Source organism: Galeopterus variegatus, unplaced genomic scaffold, assembly GCF_000696425.1.
Source record: "Galeopterus variegatus unplaced genomic scaffold, G_variegatus-3.0.2 Scaffold1000, whole genome shotgun sequence".
Classification (NCBI taxonomy): domain Eukaryota; kingdom Metazoa; phylum Chordata; class Mammalia; order Dermoptera; family Cynocephalidae; genus Galeopterus; species Galeopterus variegatus.
Genome location: NW_007727111.1, coordinates 75,520 through 98,010, shown reverse-complemented (window position 1 = coordinate 98,010; position 22,491 = coordinate 75,520). Strand labels below are relative to the sequence as shown.

The 22,491-nt window shown below is 38.6% G+C and overlaps 1 protein-coding gene across 1 annotated transcript in view; it reads right to left on the bottom strand.

Annotated features, from left to right (window-relative positions):
- Positions 1-22,491, bottom strand: part of LOC103591652 (junction-mediating and -regulatory protein) — a 52,520-nt gene that overhangs the window by 12,331 nt on the left and 17,698 nt on the right. Inside the window, exons 4-6 of the mRNA XM_008574146.1 lie at positions 13,865-14,030; positions 12,984-13,171; positions 7,974-8,060 (exon numbers count right to left, since the gene is read on the bottom strand). Of these exons, the coding sequence (XP_008572368.1) occupies positions 7,974-8,060; positions 12,984-13,171; positions 13,865-14,030 (441 nt within the window). The remainder of the gene's footprint in view (positions 1-7,973; positions 8,061-12,983; positions 13,172-13,864; positions 14,031-22,491) is intronic.

Below are 22,491 nucleotides of genomic sequence, written 5' to 3'. Positions count from 1 at the left end.
AAAAAAAAAAAAAAAAAAAAAAAAAAAAAAAAAAAAAAAAAAAAAAAAAAACTCTCAGTCAGTGCCTGAAAATAAATTAGCATGTACCCAAAACTAAGAGAGGCATAAGGTTAAAAAAACCCAAAAATTCAAAAAAATTCAAAAAAAAAAAAAAAAAAAAAAAAAACCCCACTAATAAAGACGGAAAATGCTTCCAGGGCAATGATACTATCATTCTTCAAGTCATTTAAATGAACTACCATTAGAAGAATTATTAAACTGAATAATGGACAAGGCACCTTTGAAATAAAGGTGGAGTAAAGGCAATCTTAACCCTTCTTTCCTTCCTTTAAATTAATTGAAAACAAAGAAAATTAGAGAAGAAAAACTACCTTCAAATAAAACAAGATGATATCAATCTCAAGCAACAAATTACGATAAATACCTGCCAAAATCAATAAAATTTTGACCAAGAGGAAAAACAAGACAAAAAATATTTCAATCTGTCCCCACCCCCCATTTGAAGGGAAACTGCAGGTTTGAGGTAGGGAAAAGGAAGGAGGACATGCAACGATCTCCAAATATCAACAGAGACAGCCTGTGACATAAGGGCTTTCCACAAATCACACAAGGAACCACATGGGCCTCATGAATGGCAAAGGGGGTTACATGGATCTCTACTTTCATACATGGTGGGAGCATGGTGACAGCTATTAAATGAAAGCAACAACAGAAGCCAAGATATGTCTGAAAACAGGCCCTGGAGACTGCCTTGAAGACATCAAACAAACAAACAAAAAAAGAACAGAAAGGTAACAATTAGCTAGAAGAAAACATCAGACAGAATCTGATGTGGACACCATTAGTATTATTTAAAGAGAAAACTTAACAGATTCAGGAAAACTTGATGCACAATCACCACCTGGTAGAGTTACTAGACTTCCAGAATAAAGAAAGACTCTTTTGGGTGTTAGGCAAAAAAATCAAGTGTCACATGGGGTTGGAGGGCCTCGGACCCCTCCACTTCAACATTCAATGCTACAAGATAGTGTGGCAATGTCTCCAAAATTTTGATGGGGAGAAAATGACTATATGACCCAACCAAACTATCCTTTATGTTGAAAAGAAATGAACAGGCATTCTTAAAACATGCAAGAACTAAGAAAATACAGCAACCATGAAACCTTCCTGAAAGAGTACCTTAATGAAATCTAACCAACTCCAAGATGAATCAAGATAAACTCAATAGAGAGTCTATAGGAATGGAGAAGCTGTGTTAAGAGGTCTAGCACTAAGCATTAAATCCATGTAAATATAAAACGGAATCTAAACAACTCTGGGAATTATTACTATATGGCCAAGAATTAAAAGTTTACCTAATTATTTTCACATGACAAAGGTTCATAGCATATTGGGAGGTAAAGGGAAAAGGAAGGTGGGAGAAAATATAAGGACAATAATTTCTTCATCTTTCACAGTATGAGTCTAAAGTTGAAACAATTTAAAACTATGATACCAACACTCAAATCATTTTCCAAATCATCATCTTGTCGTCAAGAAATTTATGTAAATTCCAGTAGTTCTTTCAGATTCATTTAGGTTTTCCTGTTAAATGTAAATGGATTTTGGTGTGGATTTTCTTTCTTTGTAATTTTTCCCCTCACCGTTTTAACCTTTTATACTGATCATGTAACTCTTTTTATAAACATGATAAGGTTTTTTTTTAAGTATAAAAAATGATTGAGAAACTATTTTGCAAGCTACTAATTAAAACTACACATAATAGGGCCGGCCCAGTGGTGCACTGGATAAGTGCGCCGCTTGGGAAGTGCGGCGGCGCTCCCGCCCGAGGGTTCGGATCCCACATACAGACCGGTTCCCGCTCACTGGCTGAGCGAGGCGCGGGAGCAACACCGAGGGTTGCAATCCTGTTGCCGGTCCCCGGTCCGGGGGCAACACTGAGGGTTGCGATCCGTTGCCAGACACGGAAAAAGACAGAAGACAAAAAAAAAAAACTACACATAATAGAAGGATTTTAAAAGTAGCAGTGAAGGTATGTTTTTAACATCTGATATATGATCAAATTCATTTATTCAACAACAAAAAAACCTTGGTTAGATAATAGGACTAACTCAGAAAATATTAAGTAAAACCAAGAAAACTTTTTAAGATCATACAGAAAAAGTCATACAGCATGTTAAAATATCTAAGACAGTAAAATGGCAGGGAAAAGACTGCTTCAGATAAAGAAATTCCATTCTTTCACCAAACATACTGATTATCACTCCATCCAGGTACCTTATTAAGCACTAAAAAAAAAAGCAGAGCTATATCTGAGTAAAGGTGAGAAGTAGGTATGTTTAATGGGGTTTAGTGCTGTCAAGCACCAAGGAAGACATCTGACCCTGGTGGAGGTGGTGAGAAAGAGGAGTTCAAGTTATCTAACCTGAGTATCATTGGATGGATGTTGGTACCATTAATCCATACTGGGAGCGCAAGAGGAAAGCACTTTGGAGTTAGGGATTGGGGAGAAGAAACAATCTAATGAGGTATTAAGACACACACTTAACCTGGATTTGTGTCAAGGAGGAACTGCTTCGGTAACAGCACACACTATCTTCAGAACAGCAAGCTTAACCCATATATAAATACTTTTTTTGAGAAATTGTGCAGCCCATCACTATAGGAAGTTAAGCTGAGACAGTGTCAAGGACTAAAGTGAAATTCTTGGCAGAACGATGAAGACTGCAAGTAGTGTTCTATTAACCTTATGGTTGAAGGACAGTTGACTGATCTGTAGTTAGAAGAGTGCCAGGATAGCCCACCTGTTCTCTAAAGGGATGTAACTATCACCCACAGCAGAGATCAGTTTCACTTTCTGTGTCTTAGATCCTTTGGATGCAGATGAGCTCATTGGTTGGGGGTGGAGCGGGGGGGCCAAAAAGTTAATGGTGAGTAAAGAAGAACGTTCTTTGATCTCTTCCTCTTATAGAAGGCCAGAATGACCTTTTGCCTTTAGAGAGTTCTCTTAAGAGTAGGTCGTAAGAATTCTCAAAGACCGTTTATTACTAGATTAAAAAGAAAAAAAAAAAAATCAAGCATCTCTCAATAGTCCCAGATACCAGAAGACTTGCTATATATAATCTTAATGGGAAAACAAAGAGAAGATATGACATGAGCTCTGCATTAAAAGCAGATTTGTAAAGGTTCCATGTGGATTCTCCCCTGTAGAAAGCAAAGCTTACAATGGCTCAAGGACATAGTGAGGCAAGAACACATCCCACCTCCTCACCCGGACTCCATGCTCACTTCCATTCACATAGTGGGAATATACAACCCTCTCACACAGCTGAGTCAGCAAAAGGAAGGAACTGTTAAAACCTCATGTGCACATCTGGTAACCATCTGGAATCGGGAGTGAATGTGCAGCTTTCCACATCCAGATATATGCCATGAATGCCCAAGGGGACAAAGAGTCTAAGTCCTAGAGAGTAAGCACTGATTCTAGGGGTGATTAGATTTTTCTATACTTAGAGAAGAATATTTTATCCAGTAGATGTTGGTGCTCAGTTGTTGAGAAAAAAACGTTATTTAAGAGATACTTAGTTTGAATTTTCAATTGTGAATCTGCATCTCTAAACATAATGTATAAAACAGCTGGATATGGAGTTCAGAGATAAATTAACTGATTAATAAGCCTATTGGTCTTGTCAGCTGGTAGACACAAAGTCAGGACTTACTATAATCTAAAAGACCCAAGATGGAAAGAGAAGGGAAAGATTCAGACTCCTGAGGCATAAACTGATTAGCTTGTGTGGGGAAATCAAATCTCTATAGAGCAGAGCATAGTACAGTGGTATTATACTTAAGAGCATAGCTGGTAACAGACAGGCCTGGGTTGAATACCACTTCCCCCCTTAACTACCTTGACAACCTTGGGAAAGTCACTTAATGACTCTGTAAAATGAAGTTAATTTACTTTGGGGCGGGGCAGGGTTGGAGGGGCAGTTACTGGATGGGAACATTATACCAGAGCATGGAGGAATTAAGTAGTGCTAAAAGAAGTCATTGTGAGAAAAATAAAAAGTTCTGATCACAGTGTCCATAAACTACAGCTTCAAAGTATTCCATGTGTGCTTTCTTGAAGTGAAGCCCAGGAGTTATGAGTGTGGTTACAAAAAATAAGAAAGCATTTTTTCATGGTGAAAATTGATTTGTTTCCTGACCACGATTTTCTTCTCTTATCCAATTTATCTCTGAGCTAATAAAACAAAAATAATGGTAATAAGCATGTAGTCATCATGTTTTCTTTAACTATCTTGTTCTGGAAAGTTTACTGTCAAAATTAAACTTCCTTAGACTTACATATTTAATTTCAAGGATTTCTAGGGAAAATTGTTGAAATAATAAGGTTAGCATCTAGGGACATACATTTTAAACATCTACCACCTAAGAGATTCTGATAAAGGTGGTTTAAAACTAGCTTTGAAAAACAATGATCTATTTTGACCTAAAACAACTTTCATTTTCCTTTACCTATGTGTGTGAAAGATGACTGGATTCATTCTTGGATAACTGGATATTCCACCGGAGGCTGGAATTAGGCAAAATTCCAGGGCAGATGACATTTATCTTTGAGATTCCCTTAAGTTCCAATTTTCTCATTTTCACCTCTCTTTGCCCCGCAAAACTCTTTGAGAAATAATATTACTCATTTAAAAAAGTTAATTAGTTACTTCCTCCATCAAAGCATTAGCATTTCATCAGAAGCCAAAATCTTCATGTAAAAAAGAACAATTCCTCAATAACAAGCTGGTAATGCAGGTACAGATGGTTATAGTAGGGGCATCCTTATTCACCTAACTATTATGCTGGCCACTTGTCTAATCATACAAAGCACTTTCTGACCTAGTAAGATATTAATGAAAAATAAAAGTGCATTAATTAATTTGCTATTTCTAGCTAGCAGGAGAAAGGGAATCTTAAGTTTATGGCAGTTTGGCTAATTTTATGTGTTTAAAACCAAGAGTAAGGGACAGCTTTAGCTAAAATGTGCCAGAATGACCTTAAGGGGTAATAGAGACAAATGTAAGCCCGTTGGCCTTTAGTGTGATGCTAAAGAAAGAAAAAATTTTAAATACAGTGATATGGTCATGTTGGCATTTCTGGTATTTAATTAAATATTTTCTGGTGTTGACTAATTTAAGATATATGTGTCAGAAAAAAATACTATCAGGATAATATATTGTAGGCATGATTATGTACAGCAATACTGAAAATGGAAGAAGGTTTCTAATGTAATTTTACATAAAGTGAACTAATGCTCTCGGCAAACTAGGAATAGAGGTGAACTTCTATAAAGAACATCTACCAAAAACCTACAGATACCATACTTAATAGTGAGAAACTTGAGCTTTCCTGCTATGAAGAGGGACAAGGCAAAGATGCCCCCTCTCACCACTCCTTTTCAACATCATACTGGAGGTCCTAGCAATAAGAAAAGGACATAAAAGGTATACAGATTGGAAAGGAAGAAGTAAAACTGTCTTTGTTCACAGATGACATGATTGTCTATGTAGAATACCTCAAAGAAAATTGTAATAAAAAAAATCCTAGAATAAGCAGTTACAGCAAGGTTTATATACAAAATTTGGTTGTTTTCTAACATACTAGCAAGAAACAATTGGAGTCTGAAATTAAAAACATAATACTAATTGCATTAACACTCCCTGCCAAAAGGGGAAGAAGAAATACGCAGGTATAAACCTAACGAAATAGGTACAACATCTATATGAGGAATATTATAAAACTCTGATAAAAGAGCTGGCTGGTTATCTCACTTGGTTAGAGCGTAGTGCTGATAACACCAAGGGCCAGGGTTCAGATCCCTGAACCAGCCAGCTGCCAAAAACAAACAAAAAAATTGTTGAGACATCGCTTCTCAACTTGATCTATAAATCTGGTGTTATCCCAATCATAATTCCAGCAAGTTACTTTGTGGGTATCAAAAAGCTGATTCTAAAGTTTATATGACAGGCAAAACAACAGAACAGAATAGAGAGCCCCAAAATAGACCCACACATGCAGATAGATGATTTCTGACAAAGGAGCAAAGGCAATTCAATGGAGAAAGGATAGTTTTTTAAACAAATGGTGCTGGAATAACAGGATGCCCACATGCCACCACCCCCACCCCCCTGGCAAAAATCCAGACATAGATCTTATAATCTTCAAAAAATTAACTCAAAATGGATCATATACATGTAAAGCACTAAACTATAAAACTACTAGAAGGTAACGAGAGAAAATCTAGATTACTTTGGGTTTGGTGATGACTTTTTAGAAACACCAAAGGTATGATCCATGAAAGAAAGAACTGATAAGCTAGACTTAGTTAATATTAAAAACTTCTGGGGAAGATTTCAAATGTTCTCAACACACAAAAAGAGGATAAATGTTTAAGGTGATGGATATGCTTAATTACCCAGATTTGATCATTACACATTAGATATATGTATTGAAATATCACTCTGTAACCCATACATAGGTAAATTATTGCATGTCAATTAAAAAATAATTTTAAAATTTATGGAAAAAATTAACTGCTCTGTGAAAGACAATGTCAAGAGAATGAGAAGACAAGCTACACACTAGGAGAACATATTTACAAAAAAAAATCTGATAAAGATGGCCGGCCCGTGGCTCACTCGGGAGAGTGCGGTGCTGACAACATGAAGGCCACAGGTTCGAATCCTATACAGGGATGGCTGGTTTGCTCACTGGCTGAGCATGGTGCTGACAACACCAAGCCAAGGGTTAAGATCCCCTTAATGGTCATCTTTTAAAAAAAGAAAAAAGAAAAAATCTGTTATTCAAAAAACAGACAAAGAACTGCTAAATCTCAACAATAAGAAAACAAGAAACCCAGTTAAAAAATGAGCAAAAAATAAAATAGAATAGAATAAAAATTTTAAAAAGCAAAAAGTTGTTTTAATTATAAAAATAAAAAATGAGCAAAAGATATGAACACCTTACTAAAGAAGATATACGGGTGGCAAATAAGTGTATAAAAAGATGCTCAAGATTATATGCCATTAGGGAACTGAAAACTAAAATAATGAGATACCATTACACACCTATTAGAAAGGCTAAAATCCAAAACGCTGATGATTGCGAATGCTGGAGAGAATGTGAAATAATCAGAATTCTCATTCATTGCCGTTGGGAATGCAAAATGGAACGACCACTTTGTTAGACAGTTTGGCAGTTTCTCACAGAACTAATTATAGTCTTACCATACTTATCCAGCAACTGCACTCCTTGATATTTACCCAAATGAACTGAAACATATGTGCACAAAAAACTCTGCAGGGTGCTTGCTCTTGCAGCACATATACCAAAATTGGGGGTTGGCTGGTTAGCTCGGTTGGTTAGACCATGCTGTTATAACACCAAAGTCAAGAGTTTGGATCCCCGGGCCGGCCCGGTGGCGCACTGGATAGTGCGCCGCTTGGGAAGCGCGGCGGCGCTCCTGTCCGAGGGTTCGGATCCCACGTGCAGACCGGCTCCCGCTCACTGGCTGAGCGAGGCGCGGGAGCAACACCAAGGCTTGCGATCCCGTTGCCGGTCCCGGTCCGGTACGGGGGCAACACTGAGGGTTGCAATCCGTTGCCGGACACGGAAAAAAGACAAAAGACAAAAAAAAAAAAAAAGAGTTTGGATCCCCATGCTGGTCAGCTGCCAAAAAAACAAACAGAAAAAAAACCCTGCATGGATGTTTTATAGCAGCTGTATTCACAATTGCCAAGGCTTGGAAGCAACCAAGATGTCCTTCAATAAGTGAATGGATGTTGATGGGAAAAAAGGCTGTGTGTGTCGGTGGGGGTATAAAAACTCTCCGTATACTCAATTTTGCCTCTGTATCCTCAGCTTTTATCCACTTTGAGAAATGTGTAATGAAGTATTGTTCCAAGTCCCCGAGAGTCCAAACTTACCAGCTGTACTGTGTGATGGGTTCTATAGTCATCTTCACTCCGAAAGCGCTGTTGGAATTTTTCATTGTGTTTTGCAATGCAAATTTCCTATAAATGCATGAAACATGTTTTAATACAAAGTGAAACTTGAAAGACTCAACACCACACCAAGGTTTATTTGACAAATTTTAATCTTAATATATACCTGCACAGCAAAGTACCAAGTAAACCATCTCTTGTTTCTCCTCTGGACTACCAAAGTGGTATAAGCCAAATAATCAGGATCTTATACAGACTCTTCCATTAAAGTATTAGCTTCTCTAGACCTCCTGATTTCTCTTTTTTTGGAGGGGGGTGGATGGGGCAAAGTGGAGTGGAAGGGGGTGCCCTTAGATAATCTCAAAGATCTTTTCCACCTCTGACATCTACGGCCATAAGATTCTTAATCTCATTTACTCTTAAACAAATTTGGGAAAAAAAGAATATACAACTGTAGGCTTAAAGTTTGTATTCTTAAGCTCTCTTTGATGAGTTAAAGACCATGATTTTAGGGCAGGCCCATGCCTCACTTGGGATAGTGTGGTGCTGATAACACCAAAGCCACAGGTTCGCATCCCAATATAGGGATGGCTGGTTAGCTCACTTGGGAGAGCGTGGTACTGACAACACCAAGTCAAGGGTTAAGATCCCCTTACTGGTCATCTTTAAAAAAAAAAAAAAGACCATGATTTTGTCCAGACTGGCTTAAGCAATATCATGAGATGTGGATCCTCTGGTCATAGATGTCAGAGATAAAATATACCTTCAAAACTAGAAAGTCAAAATTATAATTTTTTTAAAAAGTATGTATATACTGTATTCAGAATATAAAATAGGAGATTTTTACAATCAATGAGGAGACACGCGCTTTTATATTTTACAATATAAAATAAGAGATTTTTACAATTATTTCATAATAAAATAGAAGATATGTGCTTCTTTATAAAATAATGCACTATAATCTGATTTTAGCAGCAACTTTTAGTGGCACCAAGCTAAATCTTTACTTTCCCATGTCTTTCCTAATGTAACTACCATTAGAAGTCTTCCTGATAAAAATGTAACATTAGTTTCCAACATTCTCAAAGCTGTACCAAAATAATCACTTTTAATCAGAGAAAAGCATATAATAACCTTTAAAGTCAGTAAACTGTATCATAAAGCAAAATATTTCCATATTGTTCTTTACCCACTCTGGTTCACTCTACTGCCTAACAAAAATCTGTCCAGTGCAGTCAGAAAAACAAAGGTAGCATTAGATGGTGTCATGACATAGTGACTCAGGCTTCTGAGCCACGAAGACCTAGTTTAGGATCCTACCCCTGCCCCATACCAACTGCTTTTCCTTGGGTGATTTACTTAACTACCAGAAGGCTTGGTTCCTTTGGTTATAAAATGAGACTACAGGTCCACAATCCTTTTTCCAGAGCTCAGATGTGTTTAGAAAATCAATTTTTTTCATATTTTAGAATGGTGGCTTATTGTATACATATTACCTAATAACTTGAGTAGGATCTGAAGAAGTACCTCATAATAAGTAATACTACTATTTTTGCAGTGAAATGTATGAATAGTCAAAGTTAGTTAGATTATGACAATAAAGCCACATTATTTCAGGTCTGTTTTAGCCACCAAATAAAATATAAAAATGCTTCTGATTTTCTGAGCTTTATATGTTTCAGGCAAGGGATTACCTCATTTGGCTACTGGGAGAATTAAAAATAAAATACATGAAGAACAATGTTATATCTATTTCTCTTCTTGAAACATTTATTCACAAAGCACTGACTTCCAGTCTTCCAGTACAGCCAGACACTATCTCTGCTCTTTCAAGAGGCAAGACAGGGCATGATTTGCTTCTACTCAGAACTATTCCTGGGTATGCAATCTTACTATGGATGCCAGAGAAATCAAGGAACCGGTGACCCTGGGCATGTCAATATGTAAACAAGGGAACATACGATGATATTACATGGAGAGGCATATTTTTATCTTTTTTATCTGTTTGATCTTCTCACTACCTTTCTTTTTAGGACTTAGTGTTTCCAGTTTCCTCTCTTTTCAGCCTTCTTATGTCACTCCTCCTTCCCTCTGCATTTCTGCCACCTCAGTTGGTGGGCTTGGAGGGCAGGGGCACAAGAGTAAATGGACAGATTCTCCAGGGCTGAGATCCTCACCTCAGTGTTAGATTAACATAAAAATGAAGAATGAAGAATACTGATTAAATTGATGTGAGCTAATGCATGCCAATGATGGAAGAGTGGAGAGAAGAGTTGGGTCTGATTCAGGCTCTTAATGCCACTAGAAGAAGACACGCCTTTGTGTGCCTTCTTCACCAAAGTTACTCCCCTTCACCACCTATCTGTTGTGCAGTCAGCTCCCTCTGCCATCTCTTTGGTCTGTACTCAAAACCTCTGCTGCACTCCCTCTCTGACCACTGTGATCTACCTTTTGGCCCCTCTCCCTCACACTCTCATCATAAGGACTCAATAGTTTCAAATACCAAATGTCACAGAGCTGCCTCATTTCTTATCTGCCTTGACCTCTCTGCAGCACCTGACACTGCTGACCACTCCGCTGTGTGGCATCATCTCTCTTCTTCACTGCTATGACTTCACACTGTCCTACTTCTTCTAACCTCCACTGCTTTTTCTCTTGGATCCCCATCTTCTGCACACATGCTCAAATGGTCCCCAGGGTTCTTTCCCAAGGCCCCTCTTCTCACTACATCAGAGCAGCTCAATCTGTCCTAACTTGTGCCCTTTCCAATGTATTCACACCCCCCGCCAAAGAATGTTTGGTTGTACTGGGTTTTCTGAATTATAATATTAAGTATAATAAAGCCTTTTTTCAAACTATCCATCTATCATTCTCCACTACCTCCCTCTTGCTCTTTCCTATCAGCCCCTGACCCAACCCCATCACTTCAAAGAATCACCTACTCAATACCTTCTTCTGGGGACCATCTCATCCACTCTTATATTACAAGACTCAGATGCCCAACTGTTTCATAGTCATCTCCACCTGGATGCCCTAAGACTACTGATATGCAAGTCTAAAACTTAGCTCATCACTTCTAACCCGAATGTGCTCTTCCTCCACCATCCACTCAAATTCCCAGTCCTGAAACCTGAGAACTAATGGAGAATAGCTCCTCCTCTCTCTTTCACCAGAAACCACCAAATCCTATTGACAGTCTACTTCTGGAAAGTATCAGATTTGGACACTTCTCAGATTTGTCCATTCCTGACCAACTGCACTGCCATTACTTCAGTTCATACTCTAAACATCTCAACCTTATTAGGACTGAGGATAATGACACCTTCCAATCAGAACCTTTCAGTCTCTTCTCCCTATAACTGATTTTTCATGTAGCTGTATCTTTCTAAAATGTGAACTGTTCATATTAGCCCTTCGCCTAAAACTTTTAAATAATTTACACTACCTTCAAAACAAAGCCCATGCTTGTTAGAGTGGTGCTATGGATTGAATTGTGTCCCTCAAGGTCCATGTATGAGAAACCTAATCCCCACTGTAACAGTGTTAAGAGGGTGGGAAATCCTTTCATGGTAATTAAAAGGTGGGACCTTGAAGAACTGATTAGATTGTGAGGATCATGCCCTAGTGAATGGATTAATCCATTGATGGTCTAATGGTGGTCATGGGTGTGGTTCTGATGGCTTTAAAAGGAGAGCGCATGAGAAAGTTCCCTTTCTCTACTAAGCCATCTGCCACATGACACCCTGCGTTGCTGTGAAGAGTCACCAAAACTTCCATAACCTGGTCATTGCAGCACATCTTACCATGTATAGTGCCCTGACAAGCCTTGCTATTTTATGCTTCAGTGTCTTTGCTAAGCACTGTTTTGTTCTGCTTGGAATTATGCCCCAACACAATCAACCTGGCAAATTTCTATTCAGACTGATGGATTTTGGATGTGACTGGCGCCACTGTGCACACAATAAGCACAAAATAGCCGCTGGCCTTGTCTTACACTCCAGCACCAAACCCCTCCTCCCTTCCCTTTATGAGAAGCCTGGTGACTTAAACAGAAACCATTTTGCTTCCACAAGGGCGAAGTTCTCCACCCTGGTTGCAGTTTCCATATTAGCATGATGCCCCTCCTTTATTGTATCAGCCAACCGTTGGTGCCCTACATAAGCTCTACCACCCCCACACCTGGTGCTGCCTTCCATTTTGAGGGCAGCCCCAGGCTGCCCATCACTTTGAGCACAGCCCAACAGATTCTTTTCCTTTAATAAAGCATGAATGTACGGTACCAGCATCTTGGCTCACTTTCTTTCACAGACATTAGAATGAAGACCAAGTGTCACCTTCTCCAAGAAGGGTTTCCTCATTCCATTCTCCAGTTCTACTGTCAGCAGGCAGAGCACTCACCTGTACCTGGTTTGCCTTCTCTAGAAGACTGGAAGAACAGGGACTGTGCCTTGCTCATCTTCGTATCCAAGTCTAACAAAGTGACTAGCATATTGCTAAATTAAAATGAATCAGACTTTTAACTTTGTCTGGATTGTATAGCATTTTCAAAAAATGCTTTTGAAACTTTCAGGTTCACAGACACCAAGTAGTCTTTATGTTACTGCATTACATACCCAAAAGTAATATATAAAGCACTGCTTCTAATATTTCTAAAAAGTTTGCTTTTCTAAAATCTTATTTACATTTCATTCTCCCCTAAAACCTTTTTCAAAGGATAGTGCTAGAACCTGCTAAGAATTGCATTATAGATCCTATAATCATGCTCCTCAGCAGAGTCAACTTCAGGGTGGTTGAAGATAAAGAGCATATCACCACTGGCTGTTCTAAGGCATTAAGAGGGCGATTTTCAGAGGACCATATATAATATAATGGACTGAAAAAAGGTAAATCTTACTTAATTTCAAAAGCTATGCAAGTATTAGTGACAAATCCAATTGGAATTATTAGGTATGGATCAAGGATGAAGTAATGAAGACAAGCAAGATTAAATACCTTTTTATTTCTGAGGTAGGCTTTCTTGGCTGAAACCCGTCCACGTCTTGCTTCCAGCTGGCGTGCTTTCTGCTGAAGTTTCTGCAGCTCTTCTCTCTGTAAGTGCACAGATGCTGCAATCTCTTCCTTCTCCAGCATGGCCTCCATGCTTTCATAAGTGTCATAGTATACCACTTCATCTCTCTTTTCTGTTACAGAATGGCAACAAGGAGTAAGTAGTTAAGAGCATGAACTGTGGAGCCAAAAAGAACAGGGTTCTAATCCATTTCCTGGCTCTGTTACCTCAAGCAAAGCAATTACCTCTTGAGCTTCTTTGAAATTACAGCCCATGGGCCGGCCAGTGGCTCACTCGGGAGAGTGCGGTGCTGATAGCACCAAGGCCCCGGGTTCGGATCCCATATAGGGATGGCCGGTTCGCTCACTGGCTGAGCGTGGTGCTGACAACACCAAGTCAAGGGTTAAGATCCCCTTACCGGTCATCTTGGGAAAAAAAAAAAAAGAAAGAAAAGAAATTACAGCCCATATAGTGAATGTATGCAAAGTATTTAGCAGTGTCTGGCACACGGTAAGTGCTCAAGAAATGCTAGACACCAACACCACCCGGCCCACCCCCATAAAATTCAGAATTTTTGAAAATCTAGATTCTGGCTGAAGCAATCTTTACAAAGTAAGTATTTTACACAGGTAACCAAAAACAACATAAAGTAACATTGCTGAATCCATTGAACTACTTTTGTTTGACTTCAGGAGCTCCTTTAAAAGGTTTCTTTTAAGTTAAGACTTTTTTAAAAGACTGGATAGAAGACATAGCTGGCATCCACATGCATTTTCCCCATGTATTAAATCTTTTGTGGACTTATGTGGTTAAATGTACACTATACCTGATATAAGTCTTTTGATGCTTTCCAGTTGTGCTGTCAATAGTAACTCTTCACACTTCAAGATTTCAAACTGTACTTCATACAACTGAAGTTGCAGATCATAATAATCAGATTCTAACTGATCCAGTTGGGCTATGGCTTCTGTACCACCCTGCAAACTCTGCATCTGCATTGAAAATTAAAATAAAAACATTCTAGTTAGTGGGGATTTTTAAAAAATCAAGTTATGATTAGAAATTAATACTAACAGATAGGATAAATCCATGAAGCAATTGAGCTAAGAAATAAACTTGTAGGCAAGCAATCCAGACTTTTTAAAAAACAGGAATAATCAAGTTTTATCACATGGCTGTACAAGTAGGCAAAAATGTTAAAAATAAGGTTTTTAATGTTTAAATTATAGCTCATTCATATTTAGGGTGACAATATATTTATTTTCCTGACATAAATGTTAATAATGTCCCCCATTCACTCTCAAAAGTGACTGTTCAGTTATGCAGTTCCTCCTTTCATATAAGATATATGAGAACAACTGGGCCACACTGAGACAGTCACAACAGAGTGGTGAGAGCTAACTGATCCCTCACACCTGGGGCTTTGCTCTGTCCCATGGTCACAGTCTTGGCAGCTTTGGGGATCTGTGGACTAGAGAGTGAAGTGAGTGGATGTGAGGGAAACAGTACAACAGAATTGCTGTAGATGGGATAACTTGCACTACCTTGCAATCTATGGGTAATGTTCACTATCATCTTTTAAGTCAATACAGGCAGAGTCCTAAACTGAACCATAAGTGGGATTCAGAAATTTCTGGGCATGGCTCATGAAGTGGTGGATGGTCTTGAAGGTTTGTTTGGTTGGCTGGTTGGTTGGTTACTGGCTCTGAAGAGAGCAAAATTTTTTGCCAGGCACCTGAAGGAAACCACTACAGGGAAAATAGGCTTCAGATACTGGTTCCTAACCTTACACTTCCATAGAAATCCCATTTTGCTCTTTGGAGAAAGGGAGCTGCAAGAAGTTGAAGGAACGACTTCTCAGGAGTCTGTGAGATGTGAAGTACAAGCATAGTTCTTGGTGTGAGACAGCGTTCTTCCAAGAACATTTCTTCTAAGAACATAGCACCATCTTTTGGCAGTTTAAAGGTTCATGCTTAGAAGCCCCAGGAGACCCCTGGGCAGACATCAGTGTGACCTGGGGGCACTAGCAGTACTGATGAGGAGGCCCTGGCCTCAAGTGGCTTCCCAGGGAATGACCACCAAAGGAGGAAGGAGAAGAACAGAAAGGAAAATCAGAGAAATGTGAGCTCATGTGAGGCATCACCTGGGGCCCCAGAATAAGGGAAATACTTGACTGGCAAACCTGGGATGGCTCAGGGCAGCAAAGACAGTGAATTCTTATTTCTTCTAAATGATCCCTTCTGTCTTATGAAGTTGGTAAAAACACGTTAGCATGTAAAAGGAGTATGTTTTAAACAAGATTCCAGTTTTTGCTTTACATTCTAGATATCCACACTTGACCAATGACTAGAATATTTTTCTCTTCATGCATAATTTCAAATGTCTTTAACAAAAATTTTGAAGTGAAAAGCAACGGTTAGTTAGGCTCTGGTCTAAATATGCCATGATATACATTTTAAAATAACCAAGTCAATTAAATACTGTGCTACTTAATAAATTTTATAGATGTTTTATAAATACTAAGTTGTAAGTAATTTTATAAATAAATTATCTAAGTTGTAAGCCAGTGAGTCTGCTGCATTAGGAAAATATTTTATGAGTGAAGAACAATAAATACAGAACAAACCCAAAGTGGGTTTAGTTATAGCAGCTAGGGAGAGAAATAACAATATGAAATCATGCTGGTTTTGCCCTAGGCCATAAAATATAAAAATCTAGGAAATGTTTCAGCCCTGAAATTCCTGCTTTCTCTCTTTAAATTACAAACATCCCTTTTCATAATGTCTTGGGGCTTTTGTTAAGCTCTGGAGACCACAGCTCCAAGATGTATCTTACTTTGTTACCTGTACCCACACACTGTTAGCACAGCATACAAACAGGTAAAATACCTATGTTAGAAGGCTCTATTCTCAAGTGAGGAAACAGTGAAGTTAAAACCTTAGCGTAAATCAGTCTATAAACTTTCATCTAAGATCAGTTTCCAAGTTCAAGCTATTAGTTCCGTTTTTCACTGCTCCTTTTCTCTCCAGCTGGGAGTAACCATTTATCTGTCACATTCATGATGCTGTGCCCTCACCTAGGAATCTCTATGTTTTTCTCTCCTGTCCAAACCTGTGGCTAAGGAAGCGGAAAGCCCCATTACATGCCTGTCAGTTGCCTCAACTGCACGTAGAACAGTACTCTGACCTCTGCCTAGGGCCATGTACCTTAAAGACTTGTGAGATGCATACTGCTACCAGGATACAGCCACTATTAATTATCAAACTGAGAAAGGAAGTGGGTATTCTCTTACAAGCAGTGACCTCACCCCAATTTTCTGGTTCAGTGAGTTCTACCCAGAGCAAGAATCCAGATATGCATTTGTCTAGGGCTGAGTTGTAAGGAAGGACAAAACCTCATCAGGGGCACTGAGTAGAAAGGAATCTGTTAAATCCCAGCCCCACAGAGAACAACAATAGGGCAGAGTGGGCCTTGGGAAAAGCTGAAGGGTTGTAGGATCAGACTACACAGGACTTTTATGAGTTAAACTAAGGAGAAAGGGATGACAAGGGTCAGAGAAATCTGGGAGGGCAAAATGGTACTCTGAAGTTTATGTAAACTTCAACATGGAGGTAAAATCCTCACTAAGGCATGATGAGGTATGGGATGGGCACCCTGCTCCAAATCTCCTTCACATAATGCCTGAAATTTAAAGACTGATTCTTCTGATCCTCAGCTGACAGCCACAGAACTAAAAGGGAATCCAGAATGGAAAGGGAACTAATTCCATACAATGGAGCAACACAGAGAAGATGGGTGTCATGAGGGTCTTTGTTATACCTGGGGGGCAGTTCTTCCCTGGGCAACACAGAAGCCCAGTAAGTAGTGCTCAAATGAAAACTTGGCTACCATAAATTACACTCAGTATAGCTTTCACCCCCCTAAACAAACATACTTTAGATATCAGGATATCAAGACACCAAACCAAACTGTGACTTCCCATGTGACCAGATAATGACTAGCAAAGCTGGAGCTAGACCCAGTTCTTCCAATTCCTACATAAGAGTGCTGTTTCCACTAGATAAAATTAGGGAGTACCATTCCAAAAATATGCAAAAGGAACCAAGTGTTTTTACAGTAAATCTAGTAAGGAAATGAAGTACCAAGTCGCATCCCCACATCCACATAAGTACAATATATACTGCTGCCTAGCCAGTTAGCTCAGTTGGTGACAGCACAACTTTGAAACACCAAGGCCAAGGGTTTGGATCCCTGCATCAGCCAGCTGCCAAAAAATAAGGGGAAAAAACCACACACACATTACACACACACACACACACACACACAAATGTATATATCCTGCTGACTTCACAATCATTCTCACCATGTGTAATAATGATACAGTCATTTTCATGCAGACCTATTTTGACTGTATTATATCATGAAACCAGACAGAAAGCAAATTATACAAAGTAATGATGTCATGTACTGCCTTTCATCCTACTATGCTTGAAAACCTCTACTGACATGAGAGGAGCTATGAAAAAACAGACCTATCTGTGGGTGGAATCATTCATTCAACACTCACTCACTGAGCACCCACCATTGCTGGAGTTACAGAGAATACGGCAATAAACAAGAAACAAAGTGAGGGTTCAAAAAGAAGTGTAAAAACCATGGACGGCATAACAGAAATAACATTAAGGGCAATTTCTCAATCAAGCCTAGCCCTTTTACGTGGAAAAGGTGGTAAAAACATGAGAGTTAGTACCAGACAAGCTTGAGTATAAATACAGGTTCCACCAATAACCGTGGCACAAATATGGCTAATACATGTTGGCAGACTTATCTGATTTCTTAATTCTTGGAAAACTGAAAATTTTCATAATTTCTTTGGTGCCAAACCCAAACTCAGAATCCATTTGTAGAAAAACGTGATCAGAATTCTTGTGAGACTATTTATAGTCCTTAGTTATTCTATTTAATGTAAATATCTATATGTTTCATTACTGGAATAACACTTGTCTGAAGTTACATGCACTACGCTATATTACCTTTCTAAAATCTAAAAAACTCGGAATAGTGAAACATATCTGGCCTCCAGAATTTCAGATAATGGCTTATGGGCTTGTGGCATAATGGGTTATGTTTGAGAATTTAATGCAATAACATGCACATAAAAAGCACTAAACCTGGGGCCGGCTCGGTGGCGCACTGGATAGTGCGCCGCTTGGGAAGTGTGGTGGCGCTCCCGCCGAGGGTTCGGATCCCACATACAGACCGGTTCCCACTCACTGGCTGAGCGAGGCGCAGGAGCAACACCGAGGGTTGCAATCCCGTTGCCGGACACGGAAAAAGACAAAAAAAAAAAAGCACTAAACCTAAAACATTTAAAACTTTCCACATACTTTTTCATAACAGCTGCCAAAATATAATTTAGAGGGTGAAAACAGAGTTTAATTACTATAAATTAATATCCTTAGAGTGGAACCTAGCTTTTTGTACTTAAGAGACTTTAGATCTCTAATGTGCAGATATGGAACAAGCTGCTTATTGACAAATAAATTTAAAACAAAAAACCAGTCTCTCTGCCTACACAAGCATCTCAGCTTCCCCACCTCTGCTCAGGCTGTGTCCACCACAAAGCTCCCTGCTGTCGGAATTTTCTGGCAAGGCGCATACGAAATGCCACATCATCTTAACAGCATCCTTTGGTGAGCCCTAAAAATGTTTCTTAACACAAGCAAAAATGGGAATTATATATTTCTCTTCATTGTATTCCCTTCTGTGATACTTACACAACACCTAATATAGAATTAGAGTAATAATAGCTAAAATTTATTTAGTTCTTACTGTACACCAGGCACTATACAAAATGCCTTATACACCTTAACTCGTGGAATGATAACACCCCTATAGGGTATGTATTATTTACATTTTATAAAGAGGTTAAATTCACTCAAGGTTACATAAGGAGTATGTCTGCAGAACTGGGATCCATAGAGTTGCTCTGTTCACTATGGTAGCCACTAGCCACACGTAACTACTTAAATTTAATTAAAAATACTGTTCCTCTATTCAGTAAGCTTCATTTCAAGAGCTCATTAGCTACACGTGGTTGAAAACTTCCCTACTGGAGAATGCAAATACAGAACATTCTTATCATTGCAGGACATTCTGTGGGATAGCACTATCTATCTATACTCTTAAGCTTATAATCACTATAGTATACAATCAATGCTCAAAAAATATTTGATGAATTAAAATAAAACTGAAATAGAAGAATATAACCTTAATTAATCATAATTTAGCTGTATGCTTTTTAGGAGAAAGACAAAATTATGCAACATAAATTAGCCTGAGGACTGATACACTGTATACATAGCTCAATATCTTAGCAGTTTATGTTCACAGAAATGATCAAGGAATATATTTGGATGGGGAATGGTTAAAATCCTCTTCCAGAGAAAGCACACTGATATATTTTTAAAACCTTCAATCACAAGGGCTGGAAACCACAGAGTTTTCCAGTTAATCCCCAATTAGCCAGAAGATAGAAGTCTACCAGTTAATTGAGATGCAACTATGTTTTCTATGATTTGTTTCATGATGGGGTCTTAATTTTACTTTCTTCTATTTCAATTAATAACTGTACAGAAAATCTCCTTCTTTCTTTCTTTTTTTTTTTTCCTTTTTGTCTTTTTTTACTGACCAGTAACGGGATCGCAACCCTCAGTGTCGCGCCCGTACCAGGGACCGGCAATGGGATCGCAACCCTCGGTGTTGCGCCTGCACCGCGCTCAGCCAGTGAGCGGGAACCGGTCTCCACATGGGATCCAAACCCTTGGCGGGAGCGCCGCCATGCTCCCAAGTGGCACACTCTCCAGTGCGCCACCAGGCCGGCCCAAAACCTCCTTATTTCAATGTAAACTTTATTTTAATAACATTTCAAACATATATCCTACTCCTAATACAGTGTGATTAGGAAAGAGTACAATATACACTCTGTGTATGTATTTTAATCTTCTCCAAAGGTTTGAAATTGAAAAAAAAAAAGTATGCTATACTTGATGTAACCTGGATTAACAATATATCTGAAAGTAAATACTTACTTGCATGGTCAGACTGTACTATTATTTTTGAATCTGGATGGGGGATTGTATTATTTAAAGTGTGGAATAAAGTAGCTACAACTAACTAAGCACATGCTGGATTCTTTCAAAGGTACTTGACTAAAAAGGCACTAATATTTTCACCAGTTTTGATGGGGAAATCCGAACATTAGGGGTCAATCTGGTGTCACAGGTTCATATGCAGATGATTTCGGAACCTACCAAAATTGTGTGCTAAACTTTGTGAATATGACTGTGAGTACAGGATTCATAGCGGTCAGATTCTTAAAGGGGCAGGAGTCTATAACCTAGAAAGGGTAAGAACAACTACAATCAAGACTTATGAACAGTTAAAAAAGGGTATAAATTAAAGTGAATAGTACTTATTCCTAATGTAGTTAAAAATTTTTAAGCCAAATAGAATTTTGCTTGCCTAGGCGATTTTTAATATTTCAGCATTAATTTAGAAAACTTATTTCAAGTTGAGCATTATACTCATGGCAAATATTCCAAAATATTTTAAACTTAATTCCAATTACAATTTTTAAAGTGTTTCTATTTTAACACATCAGAAAGAACTTTTTTATTTTTAAAATAACCTAAAGTCTCCCCATAATTTAAATCACAGGGTAGCACTGTATGCCTTTACTGGCAAAGCATTTGCCTGGGATGGGCTTAATAATTCACATTTTCTCTGTTTCTCATGAGTAATGTGGGCACCTTAAATTAATGCTAATAAAACCGGCTCAGTACATCACCACAGATATATATATAAAGCACAATACCTATATTATATACACAACAAGCATAAACCTGGCATGAATGACTAACTGGCAGTTTTAACAAATCCTTTGAAGAATTCAAACAGACTATTACAGTAATGTGATGGCCCCAGGAAAAATGACCCCACAGATAATCATCTCAAACTCTCAAGGCCCATTTCAGTCTCATTCTTCCTCTACCATCCTAGACCAATTCCAGCAAGATCAAGGCTCTTCCAATAGCTAGTAGTCAGAAATCTTATGCTCAGCAGCTCTTTTAGGCACCTTAAATTGCCAGAACAACTCAATGTCAGCCAGGTTAGAACAACAAAGCTAGTCAACGTTATGAAGACAGAGGTAGTACTCTACTTCAGAGACAATAAAAGGCTAAGATTTAAAGTTTAAAAGTTTAGAATTTAAGAAATTCCAGAGGTAGTAACATGAGGGAGCAAGCAAATTAGAAAAGGAGGCTACAGTACAAATGCCTTAGGGGAACACAAGATGGGGCTGAAATCCTTGTAATGAGATTGCTAATATAAAGTGTAAAAAATTTCCAAGATAAGCCAAATTCCAATTTTACCTTCTAAAAGTAGCAAATAAGAAAATGTAACAGTAACACCGAGGTGAAGGGTTCAGATCCCCATATCCACCAGCCGCAAAAAAAAAGAAAAAAAGAATAAAGAAAATGCAAGAGGAAAATAAAACCATGATTTAAAATCCATTAACAAAAAGATTTATTTCTAGATCACCGGTATGAAACCTTATAGGTTACCTCATATACTATTTTTCAAACAACAGTACAAAAGCAAAGGCACTTTTAAAATGTCAATGAAGACCATCTTGGTATACATCCTAAGCCAAAAAAATGTTTCATGAAGCAATGTATTTTACATAAAGCTGTATTAATAAACGTGGAGATGCAAGTTTATTCTTTTCTAGAGTTTAAAATGTGCTTTCACAAATATATGTTCACTGTTTTAAAGCCAGTATGGACTGTCCAACCCAAAGAACAGGTGTAAGTATTTGCAAATCATATGGCAGATAATAAGGCATCTAGGCCGAGCCCGTGGCGCACTCGGGAGAGTGCGGCGCTGGGAGCGCAGCAGCACTCCTGCTGCAGGTTCGGACCCTATATAGGGATGGCCAGTACGCTCACTGGCTGAGTGCCGTGCGGCCGGTCTCAAAAAGGACAAAAAATAAAAAAATAAAAAAAATAAGGCATCTAGAATATATAAAGAACTCTTATAAATCAATAATAAAGACATATAATCAAGTTAAAAAATGAGCAAAGGATCCGAATAGACACTTCTCCCAAGAACATGTTTAAGTTGCCAATAAGCACATGAAATGATACTCAACATCACTGCCGTCAGGGAAATACAAATCAAAACCACAGAGAGATACCACTTCACACCCACTGGGACAGCTATAACAAAAAAGACCGTGAGAAGTATTGGTAAAGATGTAGCAAAGGCTGTGGAGAAAATCCTAACCCCCTTGGGGCCGGCCCGGTGGCGCACTGCTACAGTGAGCCGCTTGGGAGCGTAGCGGCGCTCCCGCCGAGGGTTCGGATCCCACATACAGACCGGTTCCCGCTCACT